Source organism: Oncorhynchus gorbuscha, linkage group LG12, assembly GCF_021184085.1.
Source record: "Oncorhynchus gorbuscha isolate QuinsamMale2020 ecotype Even-year linkage group LG12, OgorEven_v1.0, whole genome shotgun sequence".
NCBI lineage: Eukaryota > Metazoa > Chordata > Actinopteri > Salmoniformes > Salmonidae > Oncorhynchus > Oncorhynchus gorbuscha.
In genome coordinates this window covers 55300464-55326886 of record NC_060184.1, presented here as the reverse complement: position 1 = coordinate 55326886, position 26423 = coordinate 55300464, and the positions used below count along the sequence as shown (strand labels likewise).

Below are 26423 nucleotides of genomic sequence, written 5' to 3'. Positions count from 1 at the left end.
GGGTGGAGCATTTTCGTATATTGTTGTGATTCAGAAATGACTCTTAATTGTTGACATTTTTAATACCATTCCGTTTCTACAAATATGCTGAACTATAAAAGGTGCTGAGTCGTATTATTAATAGTCCAGATTGTATGTTTCAGACTTGCTACTCCTGTTCTCTGATGGTAGCCACCACATACCGAGATGGAATAAAAATAAATATCCTAGAGGGCAAACTCTAACCTTGTGATGGTCTAATTGTTGCTGTTTACCAAAGTTTCTAGTCTATCTCTCTGAAATGTTGCCTTACTCTACTTTTGGAATAGCAAACCTCTATTGAAATGGTGTAGTCAGAACATTTATATGCAATTTGGTTGTTTATTTTATTGGTCAGATTTTTCATATCTTCTCAAGCCAGCGGCAGGTAGCCTAGTGGTTAGAGCGTTGGACTAGTAACCGAAAGGTTACAAGATTGAATCCCCAAGCCGACAAGGTGTGAAAATCTGTCGTTCTGCCCTTGAACAAGGCAGTTAACCCAGTGTTCCTAGGCCGTCATGGAAAGTAAGAACTTGTTCTTAACTGACTTGCCTAGTTAAAATAATGATTAGTTTACTAATCATGTCGGTTTGTTTAAATTAATTTGTTTGACTTTTTAAACCTGTTTAACACGTGTTTTTATGCAGAAATACGATATCTGTATATTTTTCTTTTCAATTGACCATTTAACCAAAATGTGTAAATGTGATGTTCATAATTTTGTGTATTTTTGACATGTGAGTGCGCTGCATCAGCGTATAAAATGCCTTGCATACAATTTTAATGAAGTTTTTTTATTCTTTGTTTTTTATTCTTTATTTTTTATATCTTTAATCACTACAAACTCATGTCGGGAAAAGAACAAGGTGATACTAATCTATGCCTGTTCTGATAGAAATCTTAGGGCATTTAGCCTCGGATGCCTTGCTTGACCACACCCTCCTTCCTTGCTCCTGGCCTGCCCTGTCTCTTCCACCAATCCATTTGTTTTGTCTGGACAGAAAAGAGCTGAAGCTCTCTGAACTGTCCGATCAGGTCTATTGTTTACTGAGGTCAAGCATGATCATGCACTACTTGCTAACTACTATCGTAGTATAATATACTCCTAAAATATGCCTTATCTGACGTTTCATGATCACTACGGCATGAATGAACCAATTAATATACTGTAAGAATGCACGTTTCATCCTTAAAAGGGAAATCTTGCATAGACTGCTATGGATGACCAGTAACCCAATAATGCATTGTAAATAAGATGGTAGTATAAATCCCATGGAGGAAATTGATTGCACCAAGCCAATACATTACAATATAAACTCAAAACACCAAGACACACCGACACTAAAGCAGCACATCATCATAAAGTAAAATAGATGTTTGTGTAAAGCCTAATGTATGTGGGTAAGAACTGTGAAACATCCTGTTTGCACCTGGGTAGAATTTATCGTAGGGTGATGCTCCAGTAGATGCTGAGCAAGAGGTGGCTGGTGTTCCCCATGTCCCTACGACCTCACTGTGTTCTTGGCAATAGCAATAATGCCACCATGCCATAACGACTATGTGCAGATGATACAGGACATAAATGCATGAATCGCACGAGCCTCGGCAAGGCGACGAATAGTCTAAACAGGCACGTGCTCCCATAAAAGCAATATCAGCAGCCAAGCCATAATGCAAAACTGTGTGCAGATAATGAAGCAAAGATATCAGCTAACACCTGAATGTGCAGGTATTCACCACACGTAAAAAGAAATTGCAGCGTGAAACACACAAACTATAATTTAAGATCTGAGGATGACAAAATGCATGCTGAAGATGAATAATAAGAGCAAAAACATGACTAGGGATGAAGTAACCATGACAATAGCCTATGACTAGAATAATACTATGCATGTCAAATGCATGATGCATGATATAACCACTGCTAATAATCAGCCTAACCTACTGCTGCAGATAAGATGAAATCAAACTGACTGAATGATACATTTTTTAAAAAGGTATGAAAATAGGGTGACTCATTGCACAGTATACACTAATGAGTTTGCAAATACTCTGGTTGCTCAGAGCAGAAAGCATCAAGGTGTATCTAGACAAGTACACAAATCCAGACCAGTATGCACGTAAAGTGAAAGCATTTCTAGCTAAAACGGTAAGTAGTAGCGTTCAGGCATGACTATAAGGCAGATAATTGAAAGGGTCACAAACTAATTTGACTGAGATGACTCAATAAAATGTATGCTAATAGTGAACCTTGCATCTGTCTCGTGGGCTGCGCAACACGCAGTGATGGCTACTATCGATAGTATGCTGGATTGACAAATTATTGGCCGCATAGAGACCGAAATAGGATAGAAACACCATCTCCTTGCTCATGTCTTGATAAGTATTGAGTAGCAATGATTCTGGACGCATAGTCTGTATCGCTAGCCAAGCATACTATACTGTAGGCTTCCTTGTATGATTACCTGTGATACACTGACCGAAGCTGACAACAAATACAATAGACTACTCCCGAGACTAATGTACTGAGCAAGCTAGCTAGTTGCTGGCTATTGACTGACGACAGTAATCGGTAGTGCAGCAACCAGCAACATGGTTGATCCTCACAATCAATGACATCCCCGAAGCAGCCAAACATGGCAACATAAGCATATGTGACCGACCGGCTGGATTCGGTCTTACGCAGCAACATTTGATTAAAAAAAAAAAAAAAATTACAATGAATTAAAGTAGGGACTCCTATAAAATGTTGTATCATAGGGCACAGTTGAGGAACAATGGGAAAGTAATTCTGCTTTGAAAGTAAATAAACTTGTAGCCTCACTTTTGAGAAAATGGCCCTTGAATGTTTTGGTACACCTACTGGAGAGTAAACCTCTGAGGCTATTTATCTACACCCATTCAGCATCGGTCACACCCTCTTAAGCCCAACCATCTCTTTAAGGATTCACTTAAAGGAGGTCATGTGCTAAACAGGCCATGAGAGGCCATGTGCTAAACAGTGAGTACGGTAGTGTACTAAACAACCAAAGATTTCAAGACTAAAGGCTGGTTTATACGACATCTATCATGTCTGTATACAGTTGTCGCAGTGACATTAACATTTACATTTACATTTAAGTCATTTAGCAGACGCTCTTATCCAGAGCGACTTACAAACTGTTGTCTGACATCAAACATGTCGTTATGAAAAAGTATAGCATGATATCAGCAGCCTGGTGGTACAAAATAGCATAACTGGTCTATTTTAACACCAATAAACCCATCTGTTTTAAAATGTATGTATATGTCAATCTAGCAAACCAGGTAACTAAAAGCAACTTTCTAAACAGTGTTTTGGTTCGTTTCTAGCTTGTTAGAGTAGATGGCTTGCCAGTTCAAATAATGACCATATCATATAGCTGACAAGGTCTCAACTTTAGTTCATTTGTATTCATTATTACAGGAACATAAACTCACAACAAGATCATTATTTACAAGTTGTATGGCAATCTACAATAAACACAAATATAAATGCAACATCTATAGTGTAGGTTCCATGTTTCTTGAGCTGAAATAAAATATCCCAGAAATGTTCCATATGCACAAAAAGCTTATTTCTCTCTCATGTTGTGCACAGATTTGTTTACATCCCTGGTAGTGAGCAGTTATCCTTTGCCAAGATAATCCATCCACCTAACAGGTGTGGCTGATTAAACAGCATTATCATTACACAGGTGCACCTTGTGATGGGGACAGTGAAAGGCTACTCAAATGTGCAGTTTTGTCACACAATACAATACCACAGATGTCTCAAGTTGAGGGAGCATGCAATTGGCATGCTGACTGCAGGAATGTCCACCAGAGCTGTTGCCAGTTAATTGAATGTTAATTTTTCTATCATAAGCTGCCTCAGTGTTATTTTTAGAGAATTTAGCAGTGCATCCAACCGCCCTCACAACCGCAGAACACGAGTATGGCGTTGTTTGGGGGAGCGGCTTGCTCATGTCACAGATGCATGTGACAGTCAGTAACATTTTTGAAATGGTTGCGTTTATATTCTTGTGCAGTATAATTACAGAAAATAGCTTACTGATGTGTGAGTGAAATAAAAGCAGGGGTTTCTACCGGAGCATTTTAGAACTTGGACACTGTCTCGTTGGCCTAAAGGTTTATCCTAATTTGACTTTGATGCAGGTCAATTTTGTTCCTTCACATTAGTCTCTGGTAAACGCACAGTATATCAAATAAAATCAGTTTGTCACATGCACAGGATACAGAAGGTGTAAACGGTACAGTGAAATGGCTGCTTGCATAGTGGAGTCTTTTTGTTTAGACATAGCTAGCTAAACAATGAACCATAATCCCAACTCATAACGTTACTACACTGCACGAATCTAGAGGTAGCTAGAGCCAACCAACTAATTTCAATGTAGGCTAACAGTAAGCTTTAACTTGCAATGAAAACAACTTTCTGACAAAATTAGAAGCTTCTATCTGAATGTAGCTAGCTAGACTCTCTTGCCCGTATACATGGATGAATGCTTCTCCCAATCTGTCATGGATGACGTGGTTGCCTTTTTAGTTTGAAAATATAATCCGGAGATGTGTTTTATTCAACTGCTTTCTATGTTCTCTTTTCAACTCCCTCCGTGTTTGCAATCGAACGCCTGAATTGTCTCCTGAGCTATCATACTCTGCTTCTACTGGGCATTCAACGGATTTCAAAACTCGGGCCTCCAGAAAGTGGAGAGCCTTAGCAACACTTTTGCAGTTGTTCGTGATATCTTTCAAAAAAAGCTATCTAACGCTGTATGTGTAGGATTACTTACACATACTAAGCAGCTCCTGTTATAGACAGAAGCATGCTACATGGTAGACCTATCCAAACTCCTCTCTCGGCATGTCCAGCCCATCCATTATCTCAGCCAGTAATGGCTAGCTGGAAGGTCCCTGTCTTTTACTGTGGCTATACCAACAAGTCTCGTAATTTTAACAATTTTATTTGTATTTTACAGATGGCATACAAGTTCCTTATTAAAGCTCATGAAAGTTCACATGTTCCAGAAGTGCCTCTCCTGTGAAGTTGTGACGTGCGACATACGCCTAGTGTCCTGAAACGAGTCGCATATTGAACGACAGGAGCAAGGTTCAAACGATACTAGCGAGAATGATCAGAAACCACAAGCATGACGAGTAACAGCAGGTTACAGCAGCAAGAGACACCAGCGCATGCGAGTGCGTGACATTAGGCGTTGTAGAAGCGTGTATGAAACTGGTCAACATAAATAGACTGCATGGAATTAGTGTGAACACAATTGGTGTGATATCAGCTGACGCAAACAGATGATGCCTCCACACTCGGGTTTCCCTTCTGAACTGGCTATGCTTAATTGCAAGGCTCTTTTTATCAAGTACAAAGGAACTCAACTGAGATTCTGCACTACTGAGTGGACAGTGCTGCCACATAAATAAATGGTTTAAACCATGAGAGTTGGGGTTTTGTTTAATTAGGAAGCTTATATTTTCCACTGTAAAACATATTTAAACAAGGAGATTGGTTAAATTGGTCAGAATTTGACTTGCTGCATTTAGAGGAGCTAACATTTCATTCAAGGGAGCTAACGGTGCTAACTTTGAACATCAACTGACAAACTAACTAGTGGCTGCAGGTTCGTGAGTGAAAACATGGGCTTTTTCTATCATCTGAATCATCTGAATACCAAACTAAATAGGGACTATATGTGTATTTATTATAAAGCTTAGCATATTGTCTTTGCAGAGGGTGGATATTGAATTTCAATCTGTTCCTGTTTTCATTGTCTTTCCCTTTAAATCGCCATAGAAATGGCCCCGCTCAACGTAGATTGATCTCCATTTATAGGCAATGAAAGCTAAGGTTCTGGAGGTGAAAGTGAAGGAATCAAACTGATTTTGAATAGTCCAACCAGCGGAAACCCAACACCAAATATGAACGATTCAACCAAGAGCGCTGCGGTCTAAACTAGCGGCACTCACAACAAATGAGCGTTCGCATTTCATCAACACTGTCAAGTACAGGTATATTAAGGTTATAATATTGTAGAGAACAATCAAATGAATCATTCTATGTCATTTATGACATAGGGTAAAGAACGTTTTGGCATTTAATTTTGTCTTCCTCTTGAATTGCCCTCTTTCTCTACATTGCACAGCAGTGAGGTGAACACCCTACACAGTAGGAATTGGTTAAATCATGTTATGGTCACGGCTGGGTTGAACTCTAGAAAGCCTCTCTGTGTAGCTCCGTTGCTCAGTTTCGCGGTTTCATGTCTGTCAGTCACTACATTCGTCAATGACATCATGGCATGTCTTCGTGGTATTGCGGTCAGTGGATCAACAACAGACTTCAGCCATGTGGATCAGGGTTCTAAACATTACCCCTGCGCCATGGCAACCACCGCTGCTGTATATCAAGGGTGGGTGGAGGTGGCGGACTCTTTTCAGAAGGGTTGTACGAGCCGTGCGTGTGTGTGTGTGTCAGCCTCCGCCTAGAACCCAGACCAGAACCTCCACATGATTTTTCAATTACTGTGTCCACCCAAGTCTGACGGCGCTCTTTTTGGTCCATGACCAAACCTACATGCGCCCCACAAACACAAAGCCTAACTCACTAACCCCCTTCTTAATTTAACCTTTTCCCCCTGCAGATTTAACTGGATCTGGTCATGTTGTATGTTTATGTATAGGATGCAGTGGGGAATGGGATATCATATTCTATGTATGGGGAATGTGGTGGCGATATCCTGTTGAATCTTTACTTGATGGATCTGGACTCAGTTTGAACCCCTATCCTATAGTCAGATGTGACCCATCCTTTGTATGACTAGACGATCTGACCTGCAACAGCTAGAGAACTTGGGATGCAACCTATCCACTGGACTGCAGCTTAAGGCTTGGACAGAACCGATGCCTCAAATGACTCTTGCATACCCACACCCTCTTAGACCTTGGAGGAATGAGTTGGCTTAGAGATTTGTGATTGATGGGGATATAAATCTGTCTAGTTTGTGTTATTGAAGGTTGTTTCATTCTGGACTGGTCTGTCTGTCATAATGATTGATACAAGTGGAAGAAGAGTGAGTTGGGTGTAGGCTGTGTCCAAAATGGCAACCTATTCCCTATGTAGTGCATTACTTTTGACCAGAGCCCCATTGGCTCTGGACAAAATTAGTGCACTATATAGGGAATAAGATGCCATTCTGGACACCTCATTATCAGATTTGGAACAAGGAGGGGAGGGGTTTAGGGAATTCCCTGTTCTCTCAATCTATGTTCCTGTTTTGTACGTTCTCTCCTAGGAACAGGGGATCATTGCTTTAGCAGGAAACTATGCATGCATTCCTCTTCGCCTTGACTGTTTCACTATTTCCCTCCTTCCGTTCATCACCTTCCTTCCCTAGATTGTCAGTTCTTGTGCTCCCTCTTTCTCTCGGTCTCTCTCTCACACCATTAACTGTGTAGTAGTAGCCGGCAGCACTGTGTGGACGGTGTACTGTTTGTGTTTGAAGGGCCTCTCCTCGAAGGAAGGTAGAGCGAGGCAGGACTACATGACAAAGACACGGGCTGCGTCCCAAATTACCCCTATTCAGTTAGCTACTTTAGATCAAGGTCCATAAAGGCTCTGGTCAAAAGTATTGCAGTACATGGGGTGTCATTTGGGACACAGACATGAGGTGGGCTGCCAAAGACTTCCATCCATATTTCACTCTGTCTCGCTCCCTCTGCTGAGTGAATGTCTGTTAGTTTTAACAACATGAAGGGAACTGGAAATGGCTGCATGCTTGTTTTTACTGGTGGTAATTGGCAGTCCTCTCCATCCTCGCTCTCTCTTCCTTACTCTCTCTCGCTCTTTTTCTCTCTACCTCTCCTGGACTGAAGGGATCTTGGCAAACCCGTCCCCCCCTGGTCCTCAGTGTGACCCCCAAGGTTGAAAAATTGGCCCCTTATTTCTTCAGTGACAACACAAATACCCAGGAGACTTAACTGACCAAATGGATTGTTATTGTACAATATCTCAGCCATCTGACTGATTCTATTTAACCCTGAATGCACAGTGATGCTGAAACATTGGGGTTTTACCCCACACATTTCTGAGGGTTTATATATGGAGATCGACTTAAAAAAGATAAAAAATCATATGTTGACTGGGGCCTAGCGCTATTGCCCAGTCCACACTATTCTATTGCAGTCCTGAACACATACACACTAGTTTGTACTTTGTACACAGCTACTTGGTCGTCTGACTGTCCTAATTGTGTCGGGTCAGTGAGAGACTACAGAGAGGAGTGTACAGGATCAGAGAGAAGACACTAATGGACTCAACTCTGTGTGTGTGTGTGTGTGTGTGTGTGTGTGTGTGTGTGTGTGTGTGTGTGTGTGTGTGTGTGTCTCTCTCTCTCTCTGTCAATGGCTGAATGGTTCAGCCATATTTATCCACTGCTGACTGCATCACTTTCAAATAGTGGGCTTGATTTACAGTGCCTTCAAAGTATTCACACTCCTTGACCTTTTCCACATTTTGTTTTTACAAAGTGGAATAAAAATGTATTTTTGTCAACGATCTACACAAAATACTCTGACATTTGTACGAAAAATAAAACACTACCTTGATTAAATAAGTAGTCAACCCCCTGAGTGTTAATCACCGTAGGCACCGATAACCGAGTCTCTAAGAGCTTTCCATACCTGGGTTGTGCAACATTTACCCATTTGTATTTTTATCTTAAATTCTTCAAGCTCTGTCAATTGGTTGGTAATCATTATTAGACAACTATTTTCAGGTCTTGCCATAGATTTTCAAGTCAAAACTATAACTTGGCCAGTCTGGAAAGTTCAGTCTTCTTGGTAACCAACTCCAGTGTGGATTTGACCTCTTTTTTTAGGTTGTCCTGCTGAAAGGTGAATTTATCTCCCAGTGTCTGGTGGAAAGTAGACTAAACCAGGGTTTCCTCATGCAGTGTAATGTACATAAGTAAAAATACATTAACTCAGTTTTTTGGGGTATTTTTACCTTTTTTATATTTTTGACAACTTTTTTACTTCACTACATTCCTAAAGAAAATCATGCACTTTTTACTCTATACATTTTACCTGTATTTTGAATGCTTAGCAGGACAGGAAAATGGTCCAATTCACGCACTTATCAAGACAACACATGGTCATCCCTTCTGCCTTTGATCTGGTGGACTCTGTAAACACACATCTTTTGTGAATTATGTCTTGAGTGTTGGAGTGTGCCCCTGGCTATCCACACTCCAACATGATTTATACTTTTTACTTTTGATACTTAAGTATATTTTAGCATTTACATTTAGACTTTTACACAGTATTTTACATAAGTATTTTACTGGGTTACTTCTACTTGAGAAACTTTCTATTAAAGTATCTGCTTTTACTCAAGTATGAGAATTGGTTTTTCCAACACTGAAAAATGTGGGAAAACAATTACCATTTTGTCCTGAATACAAAGTGTTAAGTTTGGGGCAAATCCAATACATTACTGAGTACCACTCCTCATATTTTCAAGCATAGTGGTGGCTGCTTCATGTTATGGGTATGCTTGTGATCGAGCTAAGCACAGGCAAAATGCTAGGGGGAAACCATTCTATGGACCAAATAGACTTATCTTCTGTATACCACCCCTACCTTGTCACAACAACTGATTGGCTCAAACGCATTAAGAAGGAAATAAATTCACAGATTAACTTCTAACCAGGCACACCTATTTATTGAAATGCATTCCAGGTGACTACCTCCATGAAGCTGGTTGAGAGAATGCCAAGAGTGTGCAAAGCTGTCACCAAGGCAAAGGGAGGCTACTTCTAAAGAATCTCAAATATAAACTATATTTGATTAACACTTGGTCATAGCCGTCAAATGTTTGTCACATGAGCCGAATACAACGGGTGTAGACCTTACAGTGAAATTGTCACGCCCTGACCTGAGATCTGTTTTCTTTATATTTTGGTTAGGTCAGGGTGTGACTAGGGTGGGTACGCTAGTTTAGTATTGTCTAGTTTTTTTTGTATGTCTAGAGTTTTTGTAGGTCTAGGTGATTTGTATGTCTATGGTGTTCTGATATGGTTCCCAATCAGAGGCAGCTGTTTATTGTAGTCTCTGATTGGGGATCATATTTAGGTAGCCATTGCCCCTTGGTGTTTGTGGGATCTTGTCTGTGTCGTTGCCTGTCAGCACTCGTTTGTATAGCGTCACGTTTTGTTTGGTTAGTTTGTTCAGTGTTCAGTCTTTTAATAAATAAGAATGTACGCATACCATGCTGCGCCTTGGTCCGAACCTTATAACAAACGTGACAGAAATGCTTACTTAAAAGCCCTTAACCAACAATGCTTTAACACTTATTTTTTTCTGAGCTTCTTAAGTAAAAAATAGAAAATAAAAGTAACAAATAATTAAACGGCAGCAGTAATTTAACAGTAGCGAGGCTATATACAGGGGGTGGTACCGATGCGGGGGCACTGGTTAGTTGAGGTAATATGTAGAGTTAAAGTGACTATGCATAGATAATAAACAGAGTAGCAGCAGTGTAAAAGAGGGGTCTGGGTAGCCCTTTGATTAGCTGTTCAGGAGGCTTGGGATAGAAGCTGTTAAGAAGCCTTCTGGACCCAGACTTTGTGCTCCGGTACCGCTTGCCTTGCGGTAGCAGAGAGAACAGTCTGACTAGGATGGCTGGAGTCTTTGACAATTTTTAGGGCCTTCCTCTGACACTGCCTGGTATAGAGGTGCTGGATGGCAGGAAGCTTGGCCCAACTGATGTACTGGGGACCCAGTACGGGAATAGTATTTGTCGTGCCCTCTTCACGACTGTCTTAGTGTGTTTTGAACCATGATAAGTTTGCTGGTGATGTGGACACCAAGGGACATGAAGCTCTCAACCTGCTCCACTACATCCCTGTTGATGAGAATGGGGGTGAGCTTAGTCCTCCTTTTTCCTGTAGTCCACAATCTTCTCCTTTGTCTTGATCACGTTGAGGGAGAGGTTGTTGTCCTGGCACCACACGGCCAGGTCCCTGACCTCCTCCCTGTAGATGGTCTTGTCGGTGATCATGCCTACCACTGTTGTCATCGGCAAACTTGATGTTGTTGGAGTCGTGGATGTTTCAGTGTTACTTTCCTTGACGTGAGCATATAAGTAGTTTAGCTCATCTGGTAGGCTTGTGTCACTGTGCAGCTCGCCGCTGTGCTTCCCTTTTGTAGTCTGTAATAGTTTGCAAGCCCTGCCACATCCGACGAGTGTTGGAGATAGGTTTAAGATTGAATCATACTACACTATGTGATGCTTTGCCTGTTTGATGGTTCGTCGGAGGGCATAGGGAAAGTTGGTCTCGCTCCTTGAAAGCGGCAGCTCTACCTTTTAGCGGAGTGTGGATGTTGCCTGTAATCAATGGCTTCTGGTTGGGGTATGTACGTACGGTCACTGTGGGGACGACGTCATCGATGCATTTATTGATGAAGCCATTGACTGATGTGGTGTACTCCTCAATGCCATCGGAAGATTCACAGAACATATTCCAGTTTGTGCTAGCAAAACAGTCCTGCAGCTTAGCATCTGCTGCATCTGACCACTTTCTTATTGACCGAGTCACTGGTGCTTCCTGCTTTAGTTTTTGCTTGTAAGCAGGAAACATGGAGAATAGAATTATGGTCAGATTTTCCAAATGGAGGGAGAGCTTTGTATGCGTCTCTGTGTGTGGAGTAAATATGGTCTAGAGTTTATTATTATTATTATTTTTTAAATATTTTTTCCCTCTGGTTGCACATTTAACTTACTGGTACGAATGATGTAAAACTGATTTAAGTTCGCCTGCATTAAAGTCCCCGGCCACTAGGAGTGCCACCTGGGTAAGCATTTTCCTGTTTGCTTACGCCCGTATACAGCTCATGAGTGCGCTCTTAGTGGCAGCATCGGTTTGGGGTGGTAGATAAACGGCTAAGAAGAATATAGAAAACTCTCTTGGTAAATAGTGTGGTCTACAGCTTATCAAATTAATTGCATTGGTCACATACACATGGTTAGCAGATGTTAATGCTAGTGTAGCGAAATGCTTGTACTTCTAGTTCTGACGGTGCAGTAATATCTAACAAGTAATCTAACAATTCCACAACTACCTAATACACACATCTAAAGGGATGGAATAAGAATATGTACATATAAATATATGGATGACCGAGCGGTATAGGCAGGGTGCAATAGAAGGTATAAAATACAGTATATACATGTGATATGAGTAATGTAAGATATGTAAAAATGATTTAGTGGCATTGTATAAAGTGACTAGTGATCCATTTATTAAAGTTGTCAGTGATTGGGTAGGCAGCAGCCTCTCTGAATTAGTGATTGCTGTTTAGCAGTCTGATGGAGATAGAAGCTGTTTTTCAGTCTCTCGGTCCCAACTTTGATGCACCTGTACTGACCTCGCCTTCTGGATGGTAGCGGGGTGAACAGGCTGTGGCTCGGGTGGATGATGATCTTCATGGCCTTCCTGTGACATCGGGTGCTGTAGGTGTCCTGGAAGGCAGGTAGTTTGCCCCCGGTGATGCGTTGTGCAGACCGGACCACTCTCTGGAGAGCGTTGCGGTTGTGGCCGGTGCAGTTGCCGTACCAGGCAGTGATACAGCCAGACAGGAAGCTCTCAATTGTGCATCATGTGATACTCTAACTCAGGCGAGCAAAACCATGAGACTTCCGGTGATTACGTGCATCGGCGGTTTACAAATGTACATAGACCGCCACCCCTTACCAGAGGCCGCTGTTCTATCCTGCCGGAAAAAACGTAATACCCACCAGCTGTATGTTATTCATGTCGTCGTTCAGCCACGACTCGGTGAAACAAAATAAGATATTAGTTACTGTCCCGTTGGTAGGATGCACATACTTGTAGCTAGTCTATTTCATTATCCAATGATTTTACGTTGACTAATACGACCGACGGTCAAGGCGCATCACCCACTCGTCATCGAATCCTTACAAGCCACTCAGATCTCTGTCCCCGATATCTCTCTCTTTCCTGCGTGTGATGGGGCTGAGGGCCTTGTTGGGCGTCTGAAGTCAATCCTTCCCGTCCGACTCGTTAAAGAAAAGGTTTTTTCACCGGTGAGTAATCGCTGTCCTGATAGCTAGAAGCTCTTTTCGGTGGCAGAAACATTTATGTGCAAAATATGTTACAAATTACGCGGAAACACACACAATAGCACAATTGGTTAGGAGATCGTAAGACTGCAGCCATCTCCTCTGGCGCCATTATCATTACATGATTCCATGTGTTATTTCATAGGTTTGATGTGTTCGTTATTATTCTACAATATAGTGAATATTAAAAAAAAACTTGAGTGTGTTAAACTTTTGACCGGTATTGTGTGTAGATAGTTGAGAAATCTATTTAATCCATTTTGAATTCAGGCTGTAATAAAACCATGTGGAATATGTCAAGGGGTATGAATACTCTCTGAAGGCACTGTCTTGACAATTTAAAGTTGTGCACATGGATTCCCTTTGTCTCTATGCACTCAAGTCGCAATCCCAAGTTTCAGTGGAGTTTTGTAGCCAATTTCAATGACAACATTATTGGAACCCTTTTGCTGTTCTACACACTCAACACTGCCAAAACCGTTGGATCAAGCTGACAAATGAGAGGTGAGAGAGACAGCGGGCAGACCCTCACAGCTTTGAGAGATATCTGCTGACAAGATTCTCACAGGCACCCGCTGCTCAGCTAGCGGCAAGTCTGCCTGCCCAAATCATAACATCAAGTTCCCCAAACCACCCGTTCCATCATCAGGACTATTCAAGCCTGCTTACAACCTGGATAGATAAATAAACACTTCTCCTCCCATCCATCTCAGCTAAATGAGGAGCAGATTGGGGCCATGTCATTTTGTGGTATTAGTGATTTGTGGCCCTTGGAAGTGTTTTGAACTTAGCTTGCATGCTTGAGGAGATTTTGAAATGCGGTGCTTCCCCACTAAAACCGGAGGCATGTTTGTGTTTTTAGCCATCAGTGTGGCATGGGGAATGGATCTAGTCCTTCATGACCAGTGCTCTGAGAGTCCAAGGTGGATCTTAAGTTTAATTTTTCTCCTATTGACATCAATGATTGACTAAATTGAAATTTGACTTAAAGTTAATTGAACGATGACAAAGCGGACGACGCCTCTGTTTTGGTTAAAAAACTGAGGGATGGACCTGGAGAAATGTAACCACTCAAATTCATAGAGCTATGGATGCAAGGACAGGCCATCGTGATATCAAAATTATAGGTTTAACCATTTTCTTTACGGCTTAACATTATTATTTTGGTGTTCTCTGCAGTGCGCATCGCATAAAGAGTAATTTAATATAAAAAATTAAAAATCAAGATAAAGTTATCCAAACCATTATATCCTTAAAGCAGTAAAAAAACACACAAAGATGAATAAATACAGAAGAGAGGCAGCAGCCGTAACCGGGAGACCCATGATGCGGCGTACAATTTGGTTCCGCGTCGTACGGGTTAGGGGAGGGTTTGGCCGGCTGGGATTTCTTTATCCCTTCGCGCTCTATCGACTCCTTGTGACTTCGATCGCCAGCTGGAAGGTGTTTCCTCCGACTGGCATCCGGGTTGAGCTGGCAGTGTGTCCAGAAGTAGTGCGATTTGTCAGGGTCGTGTTTCAGAGGATGCGTGACTCTCGACCTTCGCTTCTCTCGAGTCCGTAGGGGAGTTGCAGCGACGGGACAAGACTGTAACTACCAGTTGGATACCACGAAAAAGGGGTGGAAGTACAACCAATAAATACAGAAGGCCTTTGAACCCAGTCTGGCAAAAATAAAATTGTGTGTAGGCCTATCCCCCACATTAATCTTTATACACATGTGCCATTGGCCACATAGAAGCTAAATATTTGTATAATTATAGGTAGCCCTTTTTATTTGATTCCAGGCTTCATCTAAATATTCTGCAAACGGAAATACACAATGGACAAAAACATTTTTCAGTTTTTCCTCATAGCTCAGCCACATAATGCCAAGGTATATCTGGTGGGCTTTCTGGAATAAGAGCAAGGATATATCGTGGTAGAAAGGGCAATAGAGGATGAAATGAGTTTCATTCTGTATTTCTTCGAGGTCATCGTAATTACATTTCACCACAGTACTGACCTGTTTCAATATGCAGGGGCAATATCCCTGATCTTAATGTGCACATGGGGATCTCTTGCTTTTAGGAAGGTTGTACAGATACATCTCTCATACATGAATTTATGATTAATCTCCAACCGTTTAAAAAAATGTTTATATAGCATCAGTTTTTTAAAATATCCATGTCTCCATTAATTAGTTTTCTGTACAGATGTTCAGTCACACTGTTGAAAAAGGTCAGTCATTTCAGTTGCCCAGACTGCTATGGATAGATACCATTGTAAAACTTTACTGGCTATCCTGGCAATTGGCATACCCAACAGTCTATTCTGAAGTCTCACCATTAACTCCTTCCATCTCAACTCACAGGGTTCCCAGCCCATGTCCCAGTTATTGCAAGTGTAGGTGCAAACTTGTGAACACCTAAAAAGTAACGTAGTGCTCTGTTATGAACATGTTTGTTTTTGAGACACCTCTTAGCACCCCACACCCCTGCTGGATAGTCCAGAACAGGGCACACGTGAGTTAATTTACAATTGCTAGTAAACTCAAGAATGTCTTCAACAAAACGGGGAAAACACTTTTCCTAGTACCTGGTTTTCTAAAATGTTTTTTTTTTTTTGTCTGGTTGATCATGAGTCACCATCGTTTGCACCAATTGACTGCACACTTAAGATTTTCTGCAGGTCTTGTTCCGTTTCTGCCATCAAAAGGATACTTTGTGTTTCATATCTTACTCCAGTATTTAGCTGTTTAATTTCAAACAAAGTCTGTGATAAGGCGTCTTGTTTTACACACGAGGGTGTCGGAAACATTAACACGCACACAAGCGATTGGTACTTTGTAAAGAGACTGGATTGCGTGATTACATTTCCCATCAACCCCAGTCTTTGACAAACTACAGGCTAAAAGCTTCCACTTTCCAAAAATCAAAAGCTTTCTGCAAATCAATGAAACATGCAAAAGTAGGCTTGTCTTTGTGTGATCTATTGTACAGACTGGGAGGATATGATCCATTACAGGCTCTGGATTTACGAAAAACATGAATGTTGTTAGCCTACTGTTGATGATGGATGAATATGATTTATAGACTGTAGGTGGTTGAAAGGTGGATACAAATCTGATTCCTGGCCATGTGATTTTGTCTGAACTGTCAAATCAGTTTTAATTGGCCTTTAGACTATTTTGCGTATCTTATTGCTTGCTAGCTAGCTACTCTGACAGTTAGACAAGAGCATGTGGTAGCAACTCGCTTGTTTACAAACAAATTGGTGAATGTGCTAGAAGGCTGAACAGCCAGCTAGTTGACTGCTGCGGCTAGCCGAAAAGGACTTGTTTTGGAAGTTGGATCATTTTATCCTTTTGAGGCTTTACGGGTTCTTACCCTATGATTTTGAACATTCAAAGCAACTGGGAAACGTCCATGGCAGGCATTGTCACCATAGCTTGCTACACAACTTCTGTGTGATGGGAAGCACGTGCGCCACCACCAATCTTCCGACACCACTGCACACACACCTGTCATTACTATGACAACTAGCATAGCCAAAGGCCTGCGGTCTGAACAACGCACACACGAATCTGATTTGGTCACTTGTAACTTGCTTTTTGTTCAGTCAGTATTCCCATGGCTGATTTGGAAAAACAAAACCGATTTGAGCATTAAGGCCTGCAGTGTGAACAAGGCTTTAGTGACTAAGGTCTGACTGACACACCGAATACCTGTTTGATTGAGTAGCTGCATACTGCAGTGACTCATGCTGAGACACACATGCACACACCCCCACCTGGCCCTGCTCATCATTATCCTTGGTTCCCTGCCACCGTTGAGCTAACAGTTTGCCTTTTAAAGAAAAGCATTCACACACAAAATAATTGGGATACCAGATGTGTGTTTATGTGTGAGTGAGTGAGTGTTTTGATACATGCTCCCTCCTGGTCACATGGGAATGATGTGTTGCTGTAGGACATAGTCCTATCCAAGCTTCATTAACACAACAAATCCAAACTCTTGAACTTTTAATCCATTTTACAGAACCATACATAGTAATGTTTGTATGTTTTGGTCTGCTACTTAGACTTTGTCCTTGACAAACTGTTGCCTGAAGATTAGGATGAAGTCCTGTGCAGTGTCAGATGCTTATGCAGTTTTTGTGCTTGTTTATCCACACGGTTACTTACTGCACGAGAGGGCTGTTTAAAACTTCTCTTTTTTTACAGATAGAGCGTGTCCCAAATAGTACCCTATTCCCCATTTAGTGTGTTCTGGTCAAAAGTAGTGCACTATAAAGGGAAAAAGGATGTCATTTGGGACAAACACTGCTTGTGAGACACGAGGGCTGGTATTTCTAATGTGACTTAAGTAGACTTCTTACGCCATCCTTAATGATTATGCATAGTCCTGAATGAATCGTGAACAATAAAGTGAGAAAGTTAGAGGCACAAATACCATTACCCCCCCAAGACAACCTCTCACCATTACAACTGTCATGTGCTGAACAGTGTAGAGCAAAACAATTCTGTCTATTGCAACACTCACTATTGAGTTCCAAACTACCTCTGGAAGCAACGTCAGCACACAAACTGTTGGTCGGGAGGTTCACAAAATAGGTTTCTGTGGCAGAGCAGCTGCATACAAGCCTAAGATTACCATGCACAATGCTAAACGTCGGCTCGAGTGGTGTAAAGTTTACATACACTTAGGCTGGAGTCTTTAACTCGTCTATCTACCACTCCACAAATGTTTTGTTAAACTATAGTTTTGGCGGTTGTGTCATACACAAAGTAGATGGCCTAAGTAGTTTTTTCAACAATTGTTTACAGACAGATTATTTCACTTAGAATTCTCTGTATCACAATTCCAGTGGGTCAGAAGTTTACATACATTAAGTTGACTGTGCCTTTAAACAGCTTGGAAAATTCCAGAAAATTCCGTTATGGCTTTAAAGCTTCTGATAGGCTAATTGACATAATTTGAGTCAATTGGAGGTGTACCTGTGGATGTATTTCAAGGGCTACCTTCAAACTCAGTGCCTCTTTGCTTGACATCATAGGAAAATCAAAAGAAATCAGCAAAAATTGTAGACCTCCAAGTCTGGTTCATCCTTGGGAGCAATTTCCAAACGCCTGACGGTACCACATTCATCTGTACAAACAATAGCACGCAAGTATAAACACCATGTAACCACGCAGCCATCTTACCGCTCAGGAAGGAGATGTGTTCTGTCTCCTAGATATGAATGTACTTTGGTGCGAAAAGTGCACATCAATCCCAGAACAAGGGCAAAGGACCTTGTGAAAATTCTGGAGTAAACAGATACAAAAGTATCTATATCCACAGTAAATTGAGTCCTATATCAACATACCCTGAAAGGCTGCTCAGCAAGGAAGAAGCCACTGCTCCAAAACTGCCATTAAAAATAAGCCAGACTTCGGTTTGCAACGGCACATGGGGACAATGATTGTCACTTTTTGGAGAAATGTCCTCTGGTCTGAAAGAAAAGTAGAACTGTTTGGCCATATTGACCATTTTTATGTTTGGCGGAAAAACGGGAAGGCTTGCAAGCCAAAGAACACCATCCCAACCGTGAAGCATGGGCGTGGCAGCATGTTGTGGGGGTGCTTTGCTGCAGGAGGGACTGGTGCACTTCACAAAATAGATGGAGGGGGGGGAATTAGGTGGATATATTGAAACATTAAAGCTTGGTCGCAAATGGGTCTTCCAAATGGACAATGACCCCAAGCATACTTCCAAAGTTGTGGCAAAATGGCTTAGTTGTTGCAAAATGGCAACAGTCAAGATATTAGTGGCCATCACAAAGCCCTAACTTCAATCCTAAAGAAAATCTGTGGGCAGAACTGAAAAAGTGTGTGCGAGCCAGGAGGCCCACAAACCTGACTCAGTTACACCAGCTCTGTCAGGAGGAATGGGCCAAAATTCACCCAACTTATTGTGGGAAGCTTGTGGAAGGCTACCTGAAACGTTTAACAATTTTACGGCAATGCTACCAAATACTAATTGAGTGTATGTAAACTTCTGACCCACTGGGAATGTGATGAAAGAAATAAAAGCTGAAATAAAGCATTTTCTCTACTATTATTCTGACTTTTCATGTTCTTAAAATAAAGTGTCAGTCTTAACTGACCTAAAACAGGGAATTTTTACTCGGATTAAATGTCAGGAATTGTGAAAACTGAGTTTAAATGTATTTGGCTAAGTTGTATGTAAACTTCTGACTTCAACTGTATGTGTTTGTTATTTTGCCCATCTTGTTCTTTTCTTTTTATTTGCCCGTCTGAGATATGGCTTTGTCTTTGCAACTCTACCTAGAAGGCCAGCATCCAGGAGTTGCCTTTTCACTGTTATCGTTGAGACTGGTGTTTTGTGGGAACTATTTAATGAAGCTGCCAGTTGAGGACTTGTAAGAAAGGTCTTTGTTTCTGGCCATTTTGAGCCTGTAATCAAACCCACAAATGCTGATGCTCCAGATACTCAACTAGTCTAAAGAAGGCCAGTTCTATTGCTTCTTTAATCAGAACAGTTTTCAACTGTGCTAACATAATTGCAAAAGGTTTTCTAATGATCAATTAGCCGTTTTAAAATCCTAAACTTGGATTAGCTAACACAATGTGCCATTGGAACACAGGAGTGATGGTTGCTGATAATAGGCCTCTAAGGCCATTCCATGAAAAAAAAATCTGCAGTTTCCAGCTACAATAGTAGTTTACGTTAACAATGTCTACACTGTATTTCTGATCAATTTGATGTTATTTTAATAGACAAATGCTTTACTTTTAAAAACAAGGACATTTCTAAGTGACCTCAACTTTTGTCTTAGAGAGCGCTGGTACGGTAAACCAAAAATTACACCGACCATACTAATCACCGATTGCAGGCATTTTGTTTATCGTTCATTAGGATAAGTAGCCAATACTAGAGAAATGTGAAGTTTGAAATAATATAAGTTTGCTTATGGGTGATTGATAATTGGACAATTGATGGCTACAACCATCAAACCAGTTGTTTAAAGGTTAATAAACTGCTGCATATTGTTATATACTTATCATTCTATTTATCTCATCAATTCAGGTAAATTATTTCAATGTGGATTTTTTAAAAACATAGACCCCACTTAACCTCTGACCTTTAACTTGAAAGAAAAGCTTTGTTCACATCTGACCGTCTACTGCAGGATAGTGAGTGTTGACTATTTGTGTATGTCAGTTAGGTGTTGGCATCATTCCATGTGGGAACATTGTTTTTCCTCTTTTTACTGTCCCTCTGCTTGGCTCTTCTCTTACAGTTGACCCATATTCCTCTATTCACTGAGATCATTTTGATTTGTCAACTGAATCACGCATGCTCCTGGTATCAGTCGGAGTCCCTTTGTTGATTTGTTGATTCTTCTTAGGCCAGGGTCTTATTGGGCCTGGGACATGCGGACTTGGTCAGTGTCCCAAATGGCACTCTATTCCCTATATATTACATCACCCTTATTGGCCCGGGTCAAAAGTAGTGCACTATATAGGGAATATGGTGCTATAAGGGACTCCGACTGGCTGTTGTCCAAACGGGTGACCATAGGCCAACCTTTTCCTGTCACCGCCAAACCCAGTCTCCGCCCCGTGGCTTTGTGGGTCATGGTGGCTGTGGTTACTGGTGGGGAGCCCTGGCTGCCACGCGTTGTCCCAAACGGTACCCTATTCCCTTTATGGGCCCTGGTCAAGAGTAGTGCACTGTAAGTAGTGCGCTATATAGGGAATAGGGTGCCACTTGGGACGTAACCAGGAACTGAGAACCGGCAGTTACTGTCTCCCCCAGTCTGATAGTCATGTGACTGGTTCCACTACAACCCTGCCTGCCTCTCTCTCTCGCCCCACTCTGGTCCCATATGGCTGTGGAGGCTGTTTGTCAGAGGAACGAGATCTACAGCGCAGACACGGGCTCACTCAGAAGAGGGAGGGCATCATGAAAGGTAGGCTTCAGTGGCTCCGGATTGCCAGGCACAAAAGTCTCTTTGGGCCCCCTTCCTCTTTCTCTGTGTTTTGTCATTTCCTCCACTGACATATCTGCTTGGTAATGCAGTGTAAATCCTCATTTATTTGCTGTGGTTACTCCGGGTGGGATGGAAAGGGGATCTGGTTTGTGTAACTAGGTCAGAGAGGGGTAAGGGTGGTGGGTGATAGAGGGGTACAGGGATGGGGGGGGGTGGCTAGGGAAATTAGAGCGACGAAAGAGGGGAAAGAGCGCATTGAAACTTGTCAGGATTGAAACTTGTTCAGATAAGGGGCTCTGACACGCATGGCTCCCGAACACACTCTCCCTTTCTCTGTCCCCCTTTGTAAGCACCAGACTCTTCGAAGCCTTATCTCTTCAGTGTCTGTTTTTGGGGGGTTGATGTAGGTTTGGGGGATTTATAGAATGAAATTGTTTTTGTGTGATATTCCTAATGCCTGTATCGCAGAATCAATTTTCGTTTTCATGAGCGTTTATGGCCGCGTGTTCTCATACAGGTTGCCTAGCCGTTAAGAGCGTTGGGCCAGTAACCGGAAGGTTGCTCTGTCGAATCCCTGAGCTGACTAGGTGAAAAATCTGCGGATGTACCCTTGAGCAAGGCACTTAACCCTAATTGCTCCTGTAAGTCACTCTGTGTAAGAGTGCCTGCCAAATAACTAAAATGTAAATGTCTTGTTCGCTACTTCGGTGCTGTGCACCTTTACATTTACACCAGATATCTGTATGAGCATCTCGTCATTCTATGTCCCCACCCTAACAATGGGAGTCGTGGTCCCAAATGCGGGAAGGAAATCGACAAGCTTATGTTCAAAATAAGCGCATAGAAACACTAGGCTTATTTTTGGACTGATTTTTGTCGAGAGTGAAACCTTCTCGCTTCATCTTTCGCCCAAGCACCTACCACTCACAAAAATGGATGAGGTCACTTCTCCCTCTTGCTGTTTGCATTTGAGGTTTGGTCCAACAGAATTGGTCATATGGACACCGAAACACATGGGTACATTATTGTAATTTAATAGAGAAGTTAACCTTTCGAACCATACCCTGTTTATGTTTCAACTCAAGTTTCGTGCAGACACTACTAAAATGGATGTAGCAATGGACATTTCATTCTGTTTGTCACGTGTGCATTACGGTACTACGTATAGCTAGCGGTATTCAAAGATTTTTATACTAGCTGTTTTAGTCTTTTTAAATAAAATAAAATAAATAAATACATTTGCAATAAGCATGCAACTATTTATATAAGGAAATGTCAACTTGTTCCCATTCTGAGAAATAAGGTAGGCCACTTGATTTCATCCTCTGAACAAAGTGGACAGGCTAGCATGCTGGTCAAACAGTTGGAGACGGACATAAATTTGTAACAAACTTATCATTTATATCGACAAACTTGAAACCCAGATCAGTGCTGTAATACAAAAAAGCTGGTAAAACCATTTATGGTTAATTTCACAAGCTCTGAATTAAATTAAATTATTGCTGTTTTAAATTAAGCATATTTTACATTTTAATTGCACAACAAAGCTTTAGAGAACCATTAAAAAAATTGATGTAGCGTGACTCGCCCCAAAAGTTAGAAAAAATGTAGATATGAGTTTTAGGCCATATTGCCCAGTCCTAGGTTGGTCTGTTGGTTAATTTACACAGTCAGACTGACAGTTACTGTGGTTGAGATGGGAGTTTCAGTATAGTGTTTATAAAAGTGGACTCTGGCCTCCCAAATGACAGTGGTCTAAGGCCCTTACAGTAACTTTAGCCAGCTAGATAAGTATCCTCCAACAATCCCTAAAGTTGAATTAATATTTGGCATGATGCCATGTTCATCTGCTTTGTGCAGGGTTTGCACAAGGTGCTTAAAGTGCTTGAATTTGGCACTATGGAATTCAAGTACCGAGAGGTGAATCGAACTACCGACTCAGCCCGGACCTACAGTGGCAAGTAGCAGAGGGAGACCGCTGACAGTGGAAATTATTTTAACATCCCTCAACTCCTGTTGTAGTCAACAGACATCACCCAAACAAACTGCCCAATGAGTCTTGGAGAATGAGTGTACAACTGGTAAATAGTTGCTAATATTTCAGTCAGATAGCTAGCTAGGTAGCTCAAGAGCTCTGGCTATTAGCCAGGTAGCTAGCTAGAACTACCTAGCTAGGAGGATGAAGCTAGAAGCTAATGTTGAATGGGGGCCTGACCTCAGCATGAGCAGTTGACTGAAATTAAGCTAGCTATAATAAAAATACAGGCTACAATAAGTTCTCATAACATAATACCTTTCCTTTATAGAGAGTACTGGTCTGCTGACGTAATTCGGCCGATGTGCGCTCAACCGGCCTCCGCGTCGTAGATGCTGGTGTTGATCCATCTACTAGCCCCGGCCTGCTAGCTTCCTGAACACAGTGTCTCCCGCTCGCCTTATGTAGTAATCGACTACCGAAAGGCTCCCTGTTTCACCTTTGCTGCTCATTGGACCATATGATCACTCGGCCACTCAGCTGATGCCTGCTGGACTGTTCATTAACACAGTACTTAATTTTGCTTACCTGTCGGCCCCAGCCTTGAAGGCAGGGCCTGTGTGTAGCTAACTGACCCTCTCTGCCCATTCATCGCCAGTTGCCCGTTGTTGTTGGCCTAGCTGTTTACCCGTTGTCTCACCTGTTGTTGTCTTAGCTCTCCCAATCAACACCTGTGGTTGCTTTATGCCTTTTCTCCAATGTCAATATGCCTTGAATATTGTTGTTTAGGGCAGCTCTCATTGTTTTATTTTACTGCGGAGCCCCTAGTCCTGTGCCACCCCCCACACATGCAGAGACCGCACCTAGCTTAACTGGCGCCTCCAGAGATGAAACCTCTCATCGTCACTCAATGCCTAGGTTTACCCCCACTGTACTCACACCCTACCATACCCTTGTCTGTACACTATGTCCTGAATGTATTCTACCACGCCCAGAAATCTGCTCCTTTTATTCTGTTCCCAAAGCACTAGACGACCAGTTCTTATAGCCTTCAGCTGTACCCCCATCCTACTCATCCTCTGTTCCCCTGGTGATGTAGAGGTTAACCCAGGCCCGGTGTGTCCTCTCATTTGTTGACTTCTGCAACTGTAAAAGCCTTGGGTTCATGCATGTTAACATCAGAAGCCTCCTCCCTAAGTTTGCTTTATTCACTGCTTTAGCACACTCCGCCAACCCTGAAGTCCGAGCCGTGTCTGAATCCTGGCATATTAAGGCCACCAAAATTTCTGAAATTTCCATCCCCAATTACATTTTCCATCAAGACAGAATTGCTAAAGAGGTGCTATTGCAGTTTACTGCAGAGATTGACAGAACTCTGCAGGCTTACTATCCAGGTCTATGACCAAACAGTTTGAGCTTCTACTTTTAATGATCCATCTCTCCAGAAATAAGTCCCTCACTTTTGCCGCTTGTTATAGACCCCCCCCCCCCCACACACACACACACACACAGCTCCCCGCTGTGCCCTGGACACCATATGTGAATTGATTGCCCCCATCTATCGTCAGAGTTCGCACTGCTAGGTGACCTGAATTGGGATATGCTTAACACCCCGGCCGTCCTACAATCTAAGCTAGATGCCCTCAATCTCACACAAATTATCAAGGAACCTACCAGGTACAACCCCAAATCCGTAAACATGGGCACCCTCATATCATCGTGATCAACTAGGATCTCGGCGATCACTGCCACATTGCCTGCGTCCATTATGGGTCTGCGGTCAAACGACCACCCCTCATCACTGTAAAGCGCTTGCTAAAAGACTTCTGCAAGCAGGCCTTTATAATCGACCTGGCCCGGGTATCCTGGAAGGTTATTGACCTCATCCCATCAGTGGAGGATGCCTGGTTATTCTTAAAGTGCTTTCCTCACCATCTTAAATAAGCATGCCCCTTTCAAATAAAGTAGAACTAAGAACAGATATAGTCCTTGGTTCACTCCAGACTTGACTGCCCTTGACCTGCACAAAAACACTCTGTGGCGTACTGCCCTAGCTTTGAATAGTCTCCGCAATATGCAACTTTTCAGGGAAGCCAGGACCCAATATACACAGTCAGTTAGGAAAGTGAAGGCTAGCTTTTTCATACAGAATGCTTCCATCCTGCAGCACTCATTCCAAAATGTTTTGGGACACTGTAAAGTCTATGGAGAATAAGAGTACCTCCTCCCAGCTGCCCACTGCACTGAGACTAGGAAACACTCTCACCACTAAATCCATGATAATCAAATTTCAATAAGCATTTCTCTACGGCTGGCTATGCTTCCCACCTGGCTACCCGGCCAACAGCTCTGCACCCCCTGCAGCAACTGGCCCAAGCCCCCACCCCTGTTTCTCCTTCACCCAAATCCAGACATCTGATGTTCTGAAAGCGCTGCAAAATCTGGACCCCTACAAATCAGCTGGGCTAGACAACCTGGACCCTCTCTTCCTAAATTTATCCACCGCTATTGTTGCAACTCCTATTACTAATCTGTTCAATCTCTCTTTCGTATCGTCTGAGATTCCTAAAGATTGGAAAGCGGCTGTGGTCATCCCCCTCTTAAAAGGGGGAGACACTCTTGACCCAAACTGTTACAGACTTATATCCATCCTGCCCTGCCTTTCTAAAGTCTTCAAAAGCCAATTAAACAAATCTGCAATCTGGTTTCCGAGCTGGTCACGGGTGCACCTCAGCCACGCTCAAGGTCCTAAACAATATCATAACCGATAAGACAGTACTGTGCAGCCGTCTTCATCGACCTGGCCAAGGCTTTTGACTCTGTCAATCACCACATTCTTATCGGCAAACTCAACAGCCTTGGTTTCTCTAATGACTGCCTCGCCTGGTTCACCAACCACTTCTCTGACAGAGTTCAGTGTGTCAAATCGGAGGGCCTGTTGTCCAGACTTCTGGCAGTCTCTATGGGGGTGCCACAGGGTTCAACCCTCGCTCTTGCTATGGGTGATTCCTCGCTCTTGCTATGGGTGATTCTTTGATCCACCTCTATGCAGACGACACCATTCTGTATACATCTGGCCCTTTGGACACTGTTAACCAACCTCCAAACGAGCTTCAACGCCATACAACACTCCTTCCGTGGCCTCCAACTGCTCTTAAATGCTAGTAAAACTAAGTGCATGCTCTTCAACCGATCGCTGCCCGCACCCGCCCGCCCGACTAGCATCACTACTCTGGACGGTTCTGACTTAGAATATGTGGACAACTATAAATACCTAGGTGTC

At 42.3% G+C, this 26423-nt stretch overlaps 1 protein-coding gene across 2 annotated transcripts in view; it reads left to right on the top strand.

The window, feature by feature from the left end:
- Window positions 1-26423, top strand: part of svila (supervillin a) — a 135114-nt gene that overhangs the window by 23567 nt on the left and 85124 nt on the right. Inside the window, exon 1 of one of the 2 annotated variants that reach the window (XM_046292368.1) lies at window positions 21123-21144. The exons of the other annotated variant lie outside the window; for it this stretch is intronic. Within the exon in view, the coding sequence (XP_046148324.1) occupies window positions 21138-21144 (7 nt within the window). The 5' untranslated portion in view covers window positions 21123-21137. Of the gene's footprint in view, window positions 1-21122; window positions 21145-26423 lie in introns of those variants that run through there. 2 annotated transcript variants of the gene reach the window in all.